General features: G+C 42.6%; 1 protein-coding gene across 1 annotated transcript; it reads right to left on the reverse strand.

Moving 5' to 3' along the window:
• Positions 1 to 2204: 2204 nt before the first annotated feature.
• vps33a (VPS33A core subunit of CORVET and HOPS complexes) lies at positions 2205 to 10958 on the reverse strand. The gene is made up of 13 exons (XM_080003670.1): positions 10852 to 10958; positions 8121 to 8186; positions 7882 to 8009; positions 7550 to 7733; positions 7031 to 7147; positions 6697 to 6871; positions 6407 to 6600; positions 5507 to 5633; positions 5108 to 5175; positions 4158 to 4295; positions 3871 to 4008; positions 3598 to 3766; positions 2205 to 2893 (listed from the first exon to the last, which is right to left on the reverse strand). Exons 1-13 carry the CDS (start codon positions 10951 to 10953, stop codon positions 2700 to 2702), a joined length of 1800 nt encoding a protein of 599 aa, XP_079859796.1. The 5' UTR covers positions 10954 to 10958; the 3' UTR covers positions 2205 to 2699.
• Positions 10959 to 11338: the final 380 nt, after the last annotated feature.

Consider the following 11338-nt stretch of genomic DNA (forward strand, 5'->3'; position numbering starts at 1 on the left):
AAATAGAACCTTCCCCGAAACACGGAGGGAAGTAATAAACTGTTTTTCATAGAGATTTTAATTGTTTTTCATCACCAAAATGTCTAGACACAAAAGGCCCAACATTACGCCTGCCACAAAATACTTTGTTGACAAATACAAAAAAAATAAAAAACAGATAACCTCCGCAGAGGATATATTTACAGCTTTTTGCTGGAGCTTAGCACACGGCACAACATAGTGTATGTACAATGAATACACAGACGCATACATAATTCTGGTCTCCGTTCATGCCGATTGACTTTCCAAGTCCAAAGTCCAACAAATTATTTCCTTTCTTTATCCTAAAACCAAATCTGATAGGATTCCGCGTCGGGCATCTCTGAATGAGTGACTCTGCTTACAAGGCTTTCAACCAATCAGTCAGTACAACCATATATTGAGGATGACCATCAATAAAAACCTAAAATAAATTCAACTAAACGTCACAAAACAAAGCCTGCTTTTATAACAAGACTATGACATCCTGCAGTATCGCCCCGTTTCTTTTTGGTTACAATTTGGCATATCTTGCCAGTGTAAAATATGTCGTCCACCGTGCCAAGAGCAAAGCGCCGAACAAGACGGTGTAGCTAAAGAGAACAAATTTGAGAATTTCTTTGAGTCTGCGGAGGAAGCGGATGGGCCAGGGCTCTGCTTCAAACTGCAGCTGCAGGTCTATCCTTCGCTTGCGGCCGGCCCCGTGCGTCCAGTGCCCCATGTCTCCTCCCCGTCCCATTGTTCTGCAATTAAATGGATAGTTTGAGGGAATTATTCCACACGTTTGTTGCTTTGCAAAGGCTTGAAAAGCTTTCGATTTGGTCTAGCCTTTGGAAGTTGGAGGCAAGGCTACTTGCCAGAAGACCCTTAATAATTAATATGTAAATTGCAAAAGAAAAATAAAAAAAAATAAAGGCTCAGTATTGATCTGCGTCCAGGAACTGAGAAGTGGCCTCAGACAATAATATTTTTGCTTTTATACACATTAATCATTGTCAGTAAACAGAATGGATACTAAATATAAGATCAAGTGTTTTTGTAATACTGATGTATACTATCACTGCCACACTAATCATACAGGTAGAAAAAGGAATTGATGATTCAGGCACATTGATTTTTAATTAAGATGCCTACATACTGTAGTAAGTTATTAGAACATGTTACTCTCAGCATAAGAACTTTAAAAAAATATACATACACACATACAAACACACACTGTATATCATGGAAACGCCTAAGTTGTTTCACTGTCTTAGACAACAGTAGAACTGGATAGCCATCTATAAGTGTCAATTATCAGTTATCTACTTTATAAATCACTGTTGGGAAACAACTGTTACCAATCAGTCACAAGTACCGAACAGTCAATTAAGTCTCACTCCAATCAACTCTCTGTGCTACTCTTTTTGTCCACAAAAAGCAATTACATCACAGCCATAATTTAATGCTTTTGTAATTTAAGAAGATCTTACCCTTGCTTGCCACGGAGCAGAAGTGATCAGTAAATAGGCTCTGATGTTTCCAGCCAAGAGACAGTTTGGGTGCTGGTGTTCTGCCCGCTCCAAGTCCTTATGGCAGAGGAGGAGCCAGGAGCAAATGAACCGATTGCAAGAGTCTGAAACCCCTGGGTTTTCCAAATGGACTGCTAAGCCTTACAGTGAACCTTTTCCATTAATGAGACCCAGAATAAGCTCCTACGCATCACACACACACACAATTTAAAATGCTTTTAAACCGAATTAAAGGCACCCGAAACAGAAAGGTGAAAGTCTGAGTTGAGTCCTCCTGCGGTGGAGGAGTACCTGTTCGTGGCACAAGGCACTGACAGGATATTGATTGCTAAAGAGATCAAACTCTTTCCTCCAGCGTAGTCATCGTCTCCCGGAAAATGGAGCAAATGGCTTCCTAATTCAATCAGCATCCTGCACTGTCGAATCACGGGCTGCGACAGGGAAGGATCTCCAGACAGCAGAGGGCCATTATCGGCTGATCAGGAGGCCCGTTAGTGAGCTAATTGCTCCTTCAGAGGGCTGCACCCCCGCTGATGGATACACTCCTATCCTCTCCTTTCTTCTCCTTGCCTCGGTCACCAGCATCGTGAATTTGAACAAATGATCATGGACAGTGTTTCATGTAGTTAGAATGATATAAATACACACACACACACACAGAACAGCCATCTCTTAATATATTTATTTTTGTTTCGTTTAGACCATGTTATTTATAAATTATATTCAATAGCAACAAAATATTCAAGGACAGGCGTGTTAGAAAGAGAATAATGCGCCCAGTCGAAAGCACTCTTAATGTAAGTTCAAATTATAAACAAAATCCGTCACATTGAATTCACAATTTGTTTTTGAAAACCTCATACATTTCAGTTGCACAGACTTTCCAAGGCGTTCCTTCATACATGTATTTACATTATGTACATCATCGATAATCCGGACCAAAACTCATGTAGTCCACGTAGAACCAATTCAGGAGGATAAACTGAATCTTGGGACGCAAATAAACTTCTGGGACACCTAAAGAGCCTAATCCTGTTTTACCATCGCAGAGATCAATCAGACATCTGCAGAACACTCATATGAACAAAAAAAAAAACAGCAGGCAGGTGTTTTTGTCGATGGGGTGTTTGATGTGCCCAGGTGTGCATGCACTTCACAACCATGGGCAATTCAGGGGGTCTGAGCCTCAGGGTGGTCCATGAGGGATTTGATCCAGCTGGTACCGTTAATGAGTTTGGTGGTGGCAATAATGTATTCCATCCCACTATCTTCCATTTGAGAGAGGAAGCGCAGAGCAGCGATTTCAGCGTACGTTACTCCCCCAAGGAAGAACACCAGGGTAGTCCTGTTCTCCCCCTGTTGGCCTGGGAAAAAAAAGGTGAGATGAGCCGACCATCAAACACAGGGCTTCTGACACGTGGCTCACAGACAACAAGATATTTCACTCTGCGGTAGATTGTCAGTATCAATATCCCCCCCAAAAGTGTGAGCATTTGACTCAAAATTGGCAAAATCAGGATGCAGATAATTTCCTTAAAATTTTACCTCTGCATTTACATTTGTGGTTTCATTAAAAACGAAGGGTAAAATTCAATACTGAGCTAAATTCCACGCTGTTAGGCACCATATTTTGGAATCTGAAAACACCAATTTAGCCATCACCCTCCTTTGATCAGTCCTCTATTAACGCCTTTTAAAATCCAATGGAAAAAAACATGCCGAAACAAGCCAATTCCCCAAGACACAGTTCTAATTAGCACATTTCACATGCCAGTGTGTAATTAAATCAAGGGTTAAGGAAGTCTTAATACCAGAAGACCCTAACAGAGTATTTCAAATAAGTTGAAGTCACAATCCTCAAGCCCAAACACACACACACGAGGCAACAAACACACAGACACCGATAGCAACCGTCGTCCTATTGTCAACGATGACTCAACGCAATTAATCAGCCGCTGCTTTTAGGGGCTCGGCACAAAAGGAACGAAAAGCCACACCTTATCTGCGCCACAGCACATGTTTACATCTCGCAAGCAAACCAAAGCCTCAGATTTGTCTGGTTGCTTACGTTTCTTATGCAGCCCGGCGGGTAGCTGCTGCCTCTCCTCGAAATGTGGGCCGGGGAGCATCTTCAGAACCTCTTCAATGCTCCGCCAGCCGGGCCGGGTCAGGACCTGGGTCAGTCGGATGCTGAGGGGAGCGTAGCCGCTGTACACATAGGAGATGTCGTTGGGGTTCTGGAGGGAGCCAAACATGTGGAATTAAAAGAGGGGAAATTCAAGCCTCAAAACATCAGAGGGCTGAGTATTAATTTCTTCTCTCTACTAATAGGGTGACTCACCTGCTCATTGGCGTCCTCCATCCACAGTTTGAGAGTCTTCCGAATGGTAGGGTAGTTATTTCTGGAGCTCATCTGCGGCTTGAGAAGTCCCGTTTTGTCCAAGTTATTCAGCGTCAGCATGTGCTCATAACCATAGGTCTAAACCAAACAGAAGGCAACGAGATATGATGGGCAATACACACCATGTCTCCTGCAATATGTGGTTGCAGAAAGGTAATATCCTAAACAAACACATGTTCAGCAACAACAAATAAGATAAATTTAAACAAAAGGAAATTCCATCCTACCTGTAGGATTTCCCTCTTGTAGTAGTCCAACACCTTCTGCTTGAGGCCGTTGTTGCAGACAGACTGCATACACACCAGACGCAGAATCTTGATCAGGGGATCTTTTTGAGCGATGCAGTCTTCTATGTATGTGTTCACCTAGAATATGGCACATGTTCAAGTTAAAGTGTTGAAATTATTTCATGACGCAGCTAACTGCATATTTGGGCCAATCCTAGAATACTAGAATCCACAAAAGCTAAGTCCATCTCTATTCCTAAAATCCCCTATTTAGGACAGACTTGCAATGAGCCTGATGTGGTGTATTGCAAGGAGTAAATTCTGCGCAAATTTCCCTCTTTTGTGAAAACTCTGGATCAGAATGTCATGCAATAGTTTTTTCAAGTTCAAAAACAGGTTGAGTCCATTTCCCACCAACCTGAAAACTAATTTACTTCCAGGTTAGACCAGCGCTTGAGAAAGTCTACCAAGCTATATTTTAACTGGCACGACTACCCATCAATCCCCAAAGGCTGGATTGTAATAACACCGATCAGTGACAATGGGAATGTTGAAATTGGGGCTGTGTCCCCAATGACACAAAGTGCATGACAGTGACGTGACAGAGAGTGAGTCATTTGCCATTCATATGTTGGCAATTAACAGGCAGAGGAGGATACAGTGATATGCCAAAAAGTGTTCGGCGTTCAGCTAATGTGCTGATGTGGACAGAAATGCCCGACACTAGGGCAATCTTTCTCCGGTGTGACTAGTGTCTAACTGGCATTTGGCTTGTGTGAAATGCCTCAGTGCCAGTTGCAGAGCATAGAAAAATACTACGTAAGACCTGTTTAATATGAGTGGCAAGGGCTCTCTCTATTCAGCACGGACCACACGTTATAAACAAATCTTAAACTTTAAAAGATGAACTCCCTCCCAATTGTGTAGAAGAAATAGGCTGTAGCAAATACCTTGTCTGTGTCAACTCCAGTCATAAACTCCTGTTCCACTGTGAGGTTATCAAAGAATGCCTCTGATGCTGAAGACGAAAAGCAATTTGCTTGCATTTACCAAAATACAACGAACCGGTATGCTGCTCCTTTGGCAGCAAGTTAAGAGAAAAAGACGTCACTGGAGTGGTTAAAAGTGAAAATGCAGGAAGTAATCAAATATATATATTATAACATATATGACTACATGCCTTGGGTGTTTCTTCTTACAATTACCATGTATTACGCAGATTATATGGTCTTGTATTTACAACAGCAAAGCAATGCGGCGTGTCAGGATGAGATATATATATATAACATTTGTTGAATGCGTAAACGCTATTAGAGGGTAAAGAATAAAGAAAAGGGCTCTTTCCGTACTGGTTATGTCCTTGATGAGCTCAGCTATGGAGGTGTGGTTTGCCAATGAGCTGCGTGCTGCCTGCATGTGAGGCAACTGGGACACAAACTGCTTTATCTCTCCCACCGTTTTAGCATTGTGACGCTCCTGTAAGGTGAGGGGGGGGGGGGGGGGGGGGGATCTCTATTAGTTAAGCTGTTAAATTAATAAATAAATCACAGCCATGCAGATGAGGAAAAACTGATGTAAACATGTCTGGGCAAGAAAGACAATTAAAATGTTGTCAGCAGCCAAGGTTAAAGAGGCCTATTTGTGTAATTACATCAGTGGACCAAAGGAGCACTCTAACCCCTCTTCAAATCTGTTTTTATCCACAACATCTGCAGTACAACGCCACAAATTCAATCCCAGTCAGAGAAAGATAAACGAATCTCTTCCTAAAGATAACAGTAGCAAAACAGACGTAAATATTTCAACAATGTAACTGAGAACAGCTGAAATGGGTGCTATCCTCATTTACACCATCAGGTTAGAAAAGCCGAGCAGAATACTGGAAGTGCATCGAACTCACTTCTTGGAGGTCACTGAAACACCAGTTGCCACTCGGATTTATTACAATAAATACAGAATACAGAAATACAGTCGGAAGCAGATACTTTGGAGAAGAGACATAAACAAGATATGCAATTTATCATATCTTTTGAGTGAAAAGCATTATTTGTTTCAGCTATTGGTTTTCCGTTGTGGAATTTTTCACGACAATTTAGACAGCAATTACGATCTGATGAGATGAACTGAGCTTTCTCGGCAGCCAAGTGGTACAATGTAGGTCTCCTTGTTGGAGAATGATCTGCATCTGCATGGACCAACACTCTGGTGTTATGTAAAAGACAACAGAGTTCAGAAGAGGTGGGACTCACCTCGAAGGCGGCAGAGATTATTTTGGCCTTCTTGCTGAGGGCTGCACCCACGGCATTGAAGTTCTTGTCCCGGATCTCTGCGTACAATTCCTCCGCCGAGTTGAGCTGCAGCTTTTTCGGCTCCGTGGGCAAATCTTTACCCCCCTCGCCTTGCTTCTTTTGGGCAAACTTCTCAGGGGGCAATTTGACGTAACCTATGTTTCAGAGAACGTAGCAACCAAAATCAACAACCAGTATGACTGGCAAAGCACTTTAACAACATCAGATGATGTCACCGAGCTAACCCTGACCGTTGGTGATGCCGTAGACCTCGTCGATGAGACCCTCGTAGGTGAGCTGAGTGGCCAGAGGGGTGAGCAGATCGACGTTTCTGTCGAGGAGCAGCAGAGTATCGAACACCGGCAGGATCTGACTCTGACTGCCGGCAAACTCCCTCTTCATCCTCAGCATCATGTTAGCTACGTGCTGAAAAAGCAGGAGAATGTCCTCTTCAAAACAATCCACATACCTGACTGCTATTGAATTATTATTATGATTATTATTATTATGATGTCATTATCTCCATTGTATACTTTGCTGTTGTACTTTTGTGTGTCATTTTGTTGCACTTTGCAACATACTCACCCGGGCACACTCTCCTTTCCCATATATCTGAGGTATAGTACCATAAAGGGCCTGCAAGGTCATGAGGCCTTTAGCCGTGTGGTAAAGGCTTGTTTGGTCATTTTCCAAGTAGCATTCCTATAAAAGACATGAGGGGATCAATACAGTAAGGTGCATTAGACGTCTAAATCTAGAGATGCAGCATATCAAGATTTTCCTTGTCCTAAACGTAGTTATTTGTGCATTGATTATGAAACCATTATCGCTAAATACAGTCCTCTCAAAATGTGCCGGGGCAGTTTCCATGTGAGTAACAAATGTGAGTGAAACATCTTCACGACAATAACTTAAACAAATAAGTGTTGCACATGATTTAATGGCCATTACAAGAGCTTTTGTTACTATTAAATCTAAAACTAAATCTAAAAACTCTAGTTTCTAAACTCTGATCCTTGACCTGACACATGAAAAGCAGCTATTCGCCTAAAGGTGGAAGTTATTGGTCAGTGTTCTTTGGCATGCGCCAAAGCTTCAACACACCCGGAAGGCACTTTCAGACTCCATGGAGAGCAGGTCGCCATCGTATGGAATCAGATCGAAGATGTACTCATCGATGTTGGTGAAAGAGCCCAGCACACCTTGATCCTTTAGGCGCTGCTCACACAGCATGCTCCGCCGTGGCACATACAGGATATGGTAATCACGGGACGAGCTTATCTTATCACTAAAAGTGGGAAAAAAATTTGGACAAAATGACAAACAACTGTCAGTCGAGTGAGATTGATAATGTCTTTGTGAGTGAGAAAAACATACTGTGGCAGAGAAAAACACGTTCACTGTTATTCACCATTGAGTGACACGTGTATACAAACCTGAAGACATTCTCAGCGATGATATCCATAAGCTCCAGCCTGGGGCGGACGAAGAAGATGATGTTTTTGACATCTGAAGGAGGCAGACGCCCGGCCTTGAGGGTGAACATCTTCTCCACTTCATGTTCCTTAAAGACACCGTTACTCTGTACCGTTATCTCTCTATGGTAAAAAGTCTTGAAAGTCAGACCTGTTTGCTCCACCGCACAAAACCCATAATGTCAACAGGAAGAACTTACCTTCAATAGAGAATACTGCGCTATTAGTCCAAAGGGTCCGGTCAGATATTCATCCCAAACTATGGCCTAAAGAGCAATAACAAGCAAAGTAAAATATTTTGTTCACAATAGCTATGCAAATTTTTTATTTTTTCAATATTAAGGCTGTTTTATTTAGTCACACAAAATCATACAAAAATAGAAATAGACTAAAAGTAAAAAGTATAACTTTAAAAAAATATAACGTGAACAAAGAGAGGAAAAAATACAACTAAACAAATATATATAAACATGTATGTATGTATGTATGTATGTATGTATGTATGTATGTATGTATGTATGTATGTATGTACTGTAGTGCAGTAGGAGCTCTTGTGTTGCAACATTAAACTTGCAAGGGTGTACTAATCCATAATTTCCAGCCAGGATACCAGCTCCATGTTCAACAAAAACAAAAAATGATGTTTAAGACTGAAAGTGAGAACTACTAGAAGGCCACAATAATAATAATAATAATAAATAAAGCTGCAGGCAGCAATATACAGGGTCCGGTTTAGTCATGTTAGGTATGTATTACAGGTTTTTCGAGGTTCAAAAGTTCTGTAATCCAAGGTTCCTGAACGGCGCTGTGATTATTAGGGCTGCCCCTGTCAATCTGTCAATCGACTGAGATTCTGAGAAGTCGAGCCGTTTCTGTCAGTGTACATTACAATAAAAGGATAAAACAGATGGAAGCTTACAAAATGCACACGGATAACATTTCAATGAGGTTATATAACTAAGGGGAATCATAAATATTCAAGTTCATGTTCAAGAGATTATTTGTCACATAATATTTTTATATGTGTGAATTGTCCGCGTCCGGACACGGCTCTCTGTCTTGCTATCCACCATCGGGCCTCACGGAGAGCCGAGCCCCGTTCCTCCAAATAAAACAACTAAAAACAGTGTGGGGACGGGGCACGACTCTAAAACTCGTTAAGATTATTTGTTCTGTCTATAACGCATAGAGAGTGGGCGATCGGGGAGCGAGTCACCGAGAAAGTGTCCCCATTACGCACGTTTCCGTTCCATACCGTTCCCTATGCACTTGTTTCTTCCCATAAGGACACGTAAAATAAAATAAAAACACACTGGTCTTGTGTGCCAATCGTGGGCACCCCATCGCTGGCGCGTGCATCGTCGGTGCCATCGGAGAGGGAGACAGGTGCGCAAAATGCGGCCCAAACACTCCCTGTCCACGCCCCTAGGCAGCAGCCGTGTTTGTGTCCATGTCCAGACGCAGACCATTCACACATATAAAAATAAATTTATCATTCCTCATATTTATAATTCCTCATTAAAATGTTATCCATGTGCTATCCCTATTTTGTAAGCGTCTATCTGTTTCATCCTGTTATTGTAAGGGACACAATGACTGAATAAAACAAACAAAAAAAATAATACTGCTCGACTAAGGGCGGCCCTAGTCACAAAGCGGCCCGCTCCTGAAACAAATGAAATTATGACAGTTTTTCAATCATTTCTGCTCCAGCCCCAAATATAGCTGCAGGCAGCAATACACGGCATCCAGTTTAGTCGTGTTCGGTACGCATTACAGTTTTCGGAGTTTCTGTAATGCCAGGATCAGATTACACAAATTCAGTCCGATTGTGATGTAGCCGACAAATTTCCAACGTCGGCCTTGAATAAGTGTGTTTACCCCGTCGAGTGTGACATAATCCGTGACCAGTCCAACAAAAGGTCTAGCATATTTACATTACAGCTATTACAGGTTGTTGAGGTTCCGTCAAACCCATTGTGTTATATCAACAACAGTTCCAAATTTCCCAATTCTTAAATCTCAGTGCGAAAACATCTTCTTTGAACGATGATAAATTTCGGGGTCTTGTAAAGTGCAGCACGAGTTACAGTTTTCTGAGTTTCATTTAAGCGCAGCATCGGCAGATTGTCTGTCTCGGTGTCGCACTCGCAAGTGGCTGGATGTTGATGACGGGGATGGTAGCTCAGGCGGTAGAGCTGGTGGTCTAGTAATCTAAAGGTTGCTGGTTGGATCCCAGGCTCCTCCTGCTAGCATGCTGTAGTGTTCTTGAGCATGACACTTAACCCCTAATTGCTCCTGATGGCTGCGTCCGTCGGTGATTGTACAATTGTAAGTCGCTTTGGATAAAAGCGTCTGCTAAATGTAATGTAATTCTGTAATTCCAATAGAAGAAACTTGGATTTGAATAATTTTGGATTCAGTGACGACAGTTTTTTCCACTCATTTCTGCTCCAAATGTGCACAGGTATCGATCAAACTCGAAAGACAAGACGTCCGAAACGTCCCGGTTCCAACGAGACAACCATGTCTCATGTCCCATGTCTCTGCGTACTGCCAGTGTCGTTTTTCATATACCTGTAGCCCGAAAAAAAAAAGTCCGAGCAATAACAATGGGCTGGCCCCTCCTGAGCACGGTTATGCATGGTTGTGACGTTTCGTGGTTCACGGAACATCGCTGTGTCGCGGGATTATTCCATTGTAAAAATGAGTGCCGTGGCAGAGGGAAACGTTGCTTTATCCTCACCTCAACCTGCCCGCTGTCTGAAATTAAACTGATAAAACTGAACTTCATCATCCCGACCCCGGCTGCGCGCTGCATCCGATGGGCGGTCGTTTACTAGACACCGTTGACAGTCTTATGGCGATTACACAAGGCACTTAGGACGGCGAGGATACAAACCTCTGGACTAATTCTTCTTCTTGACTTACCTTGCTGCCCGCGCATTTGTCCAGGAATTCCCGAAGCTCCTTGCGCGCGGCTTCTCTTAAAATGTTTAAATTTACTCTCCCGTAGGACAAGTGGGCAGCCATGTTGTTTTTTGACTTCCGCATGAGGCGGGCGGGGGGGGGTCAGGTGACATGTAGTCACGTGAGCAAAAGGATCAACGACGACGACTAATCACGGAGAGCAGTGGTGAAGTTGATGAACGTGCATCGGTATCCATTAGACGAAATACGTTTTTTTGTTTTTTTTTTTACAAAAGTATGGCCATAGAATTTGTTTAACATCAACGTATTTTATGGCTCAGTATTTGTTTCGTTTCCCTGGCATGTACGGCCCCCTGGGTGTAATGGTTTATTCATCCACTCGATGGCGTACGATGCTCGTGCGGTGCACACACGAGACGACCATGGAAGGGAAACCAGCGATCGGGGTGTGGAAAACCATGTGAGTGGGGGTGACGTTTTGTGTAAA

The sequence above is a fragment of the Zeus faber genome (assembly GCF_960531495.2).
Source record: "Zeus faber genome assembly, chromosome: 7".
Classification (NCBI taxonomy): Eukaryota; Metazoa; Chordata; class Actinopteri; order Zeiformes; family Zeidae; genus Zeus; species Zeus faber.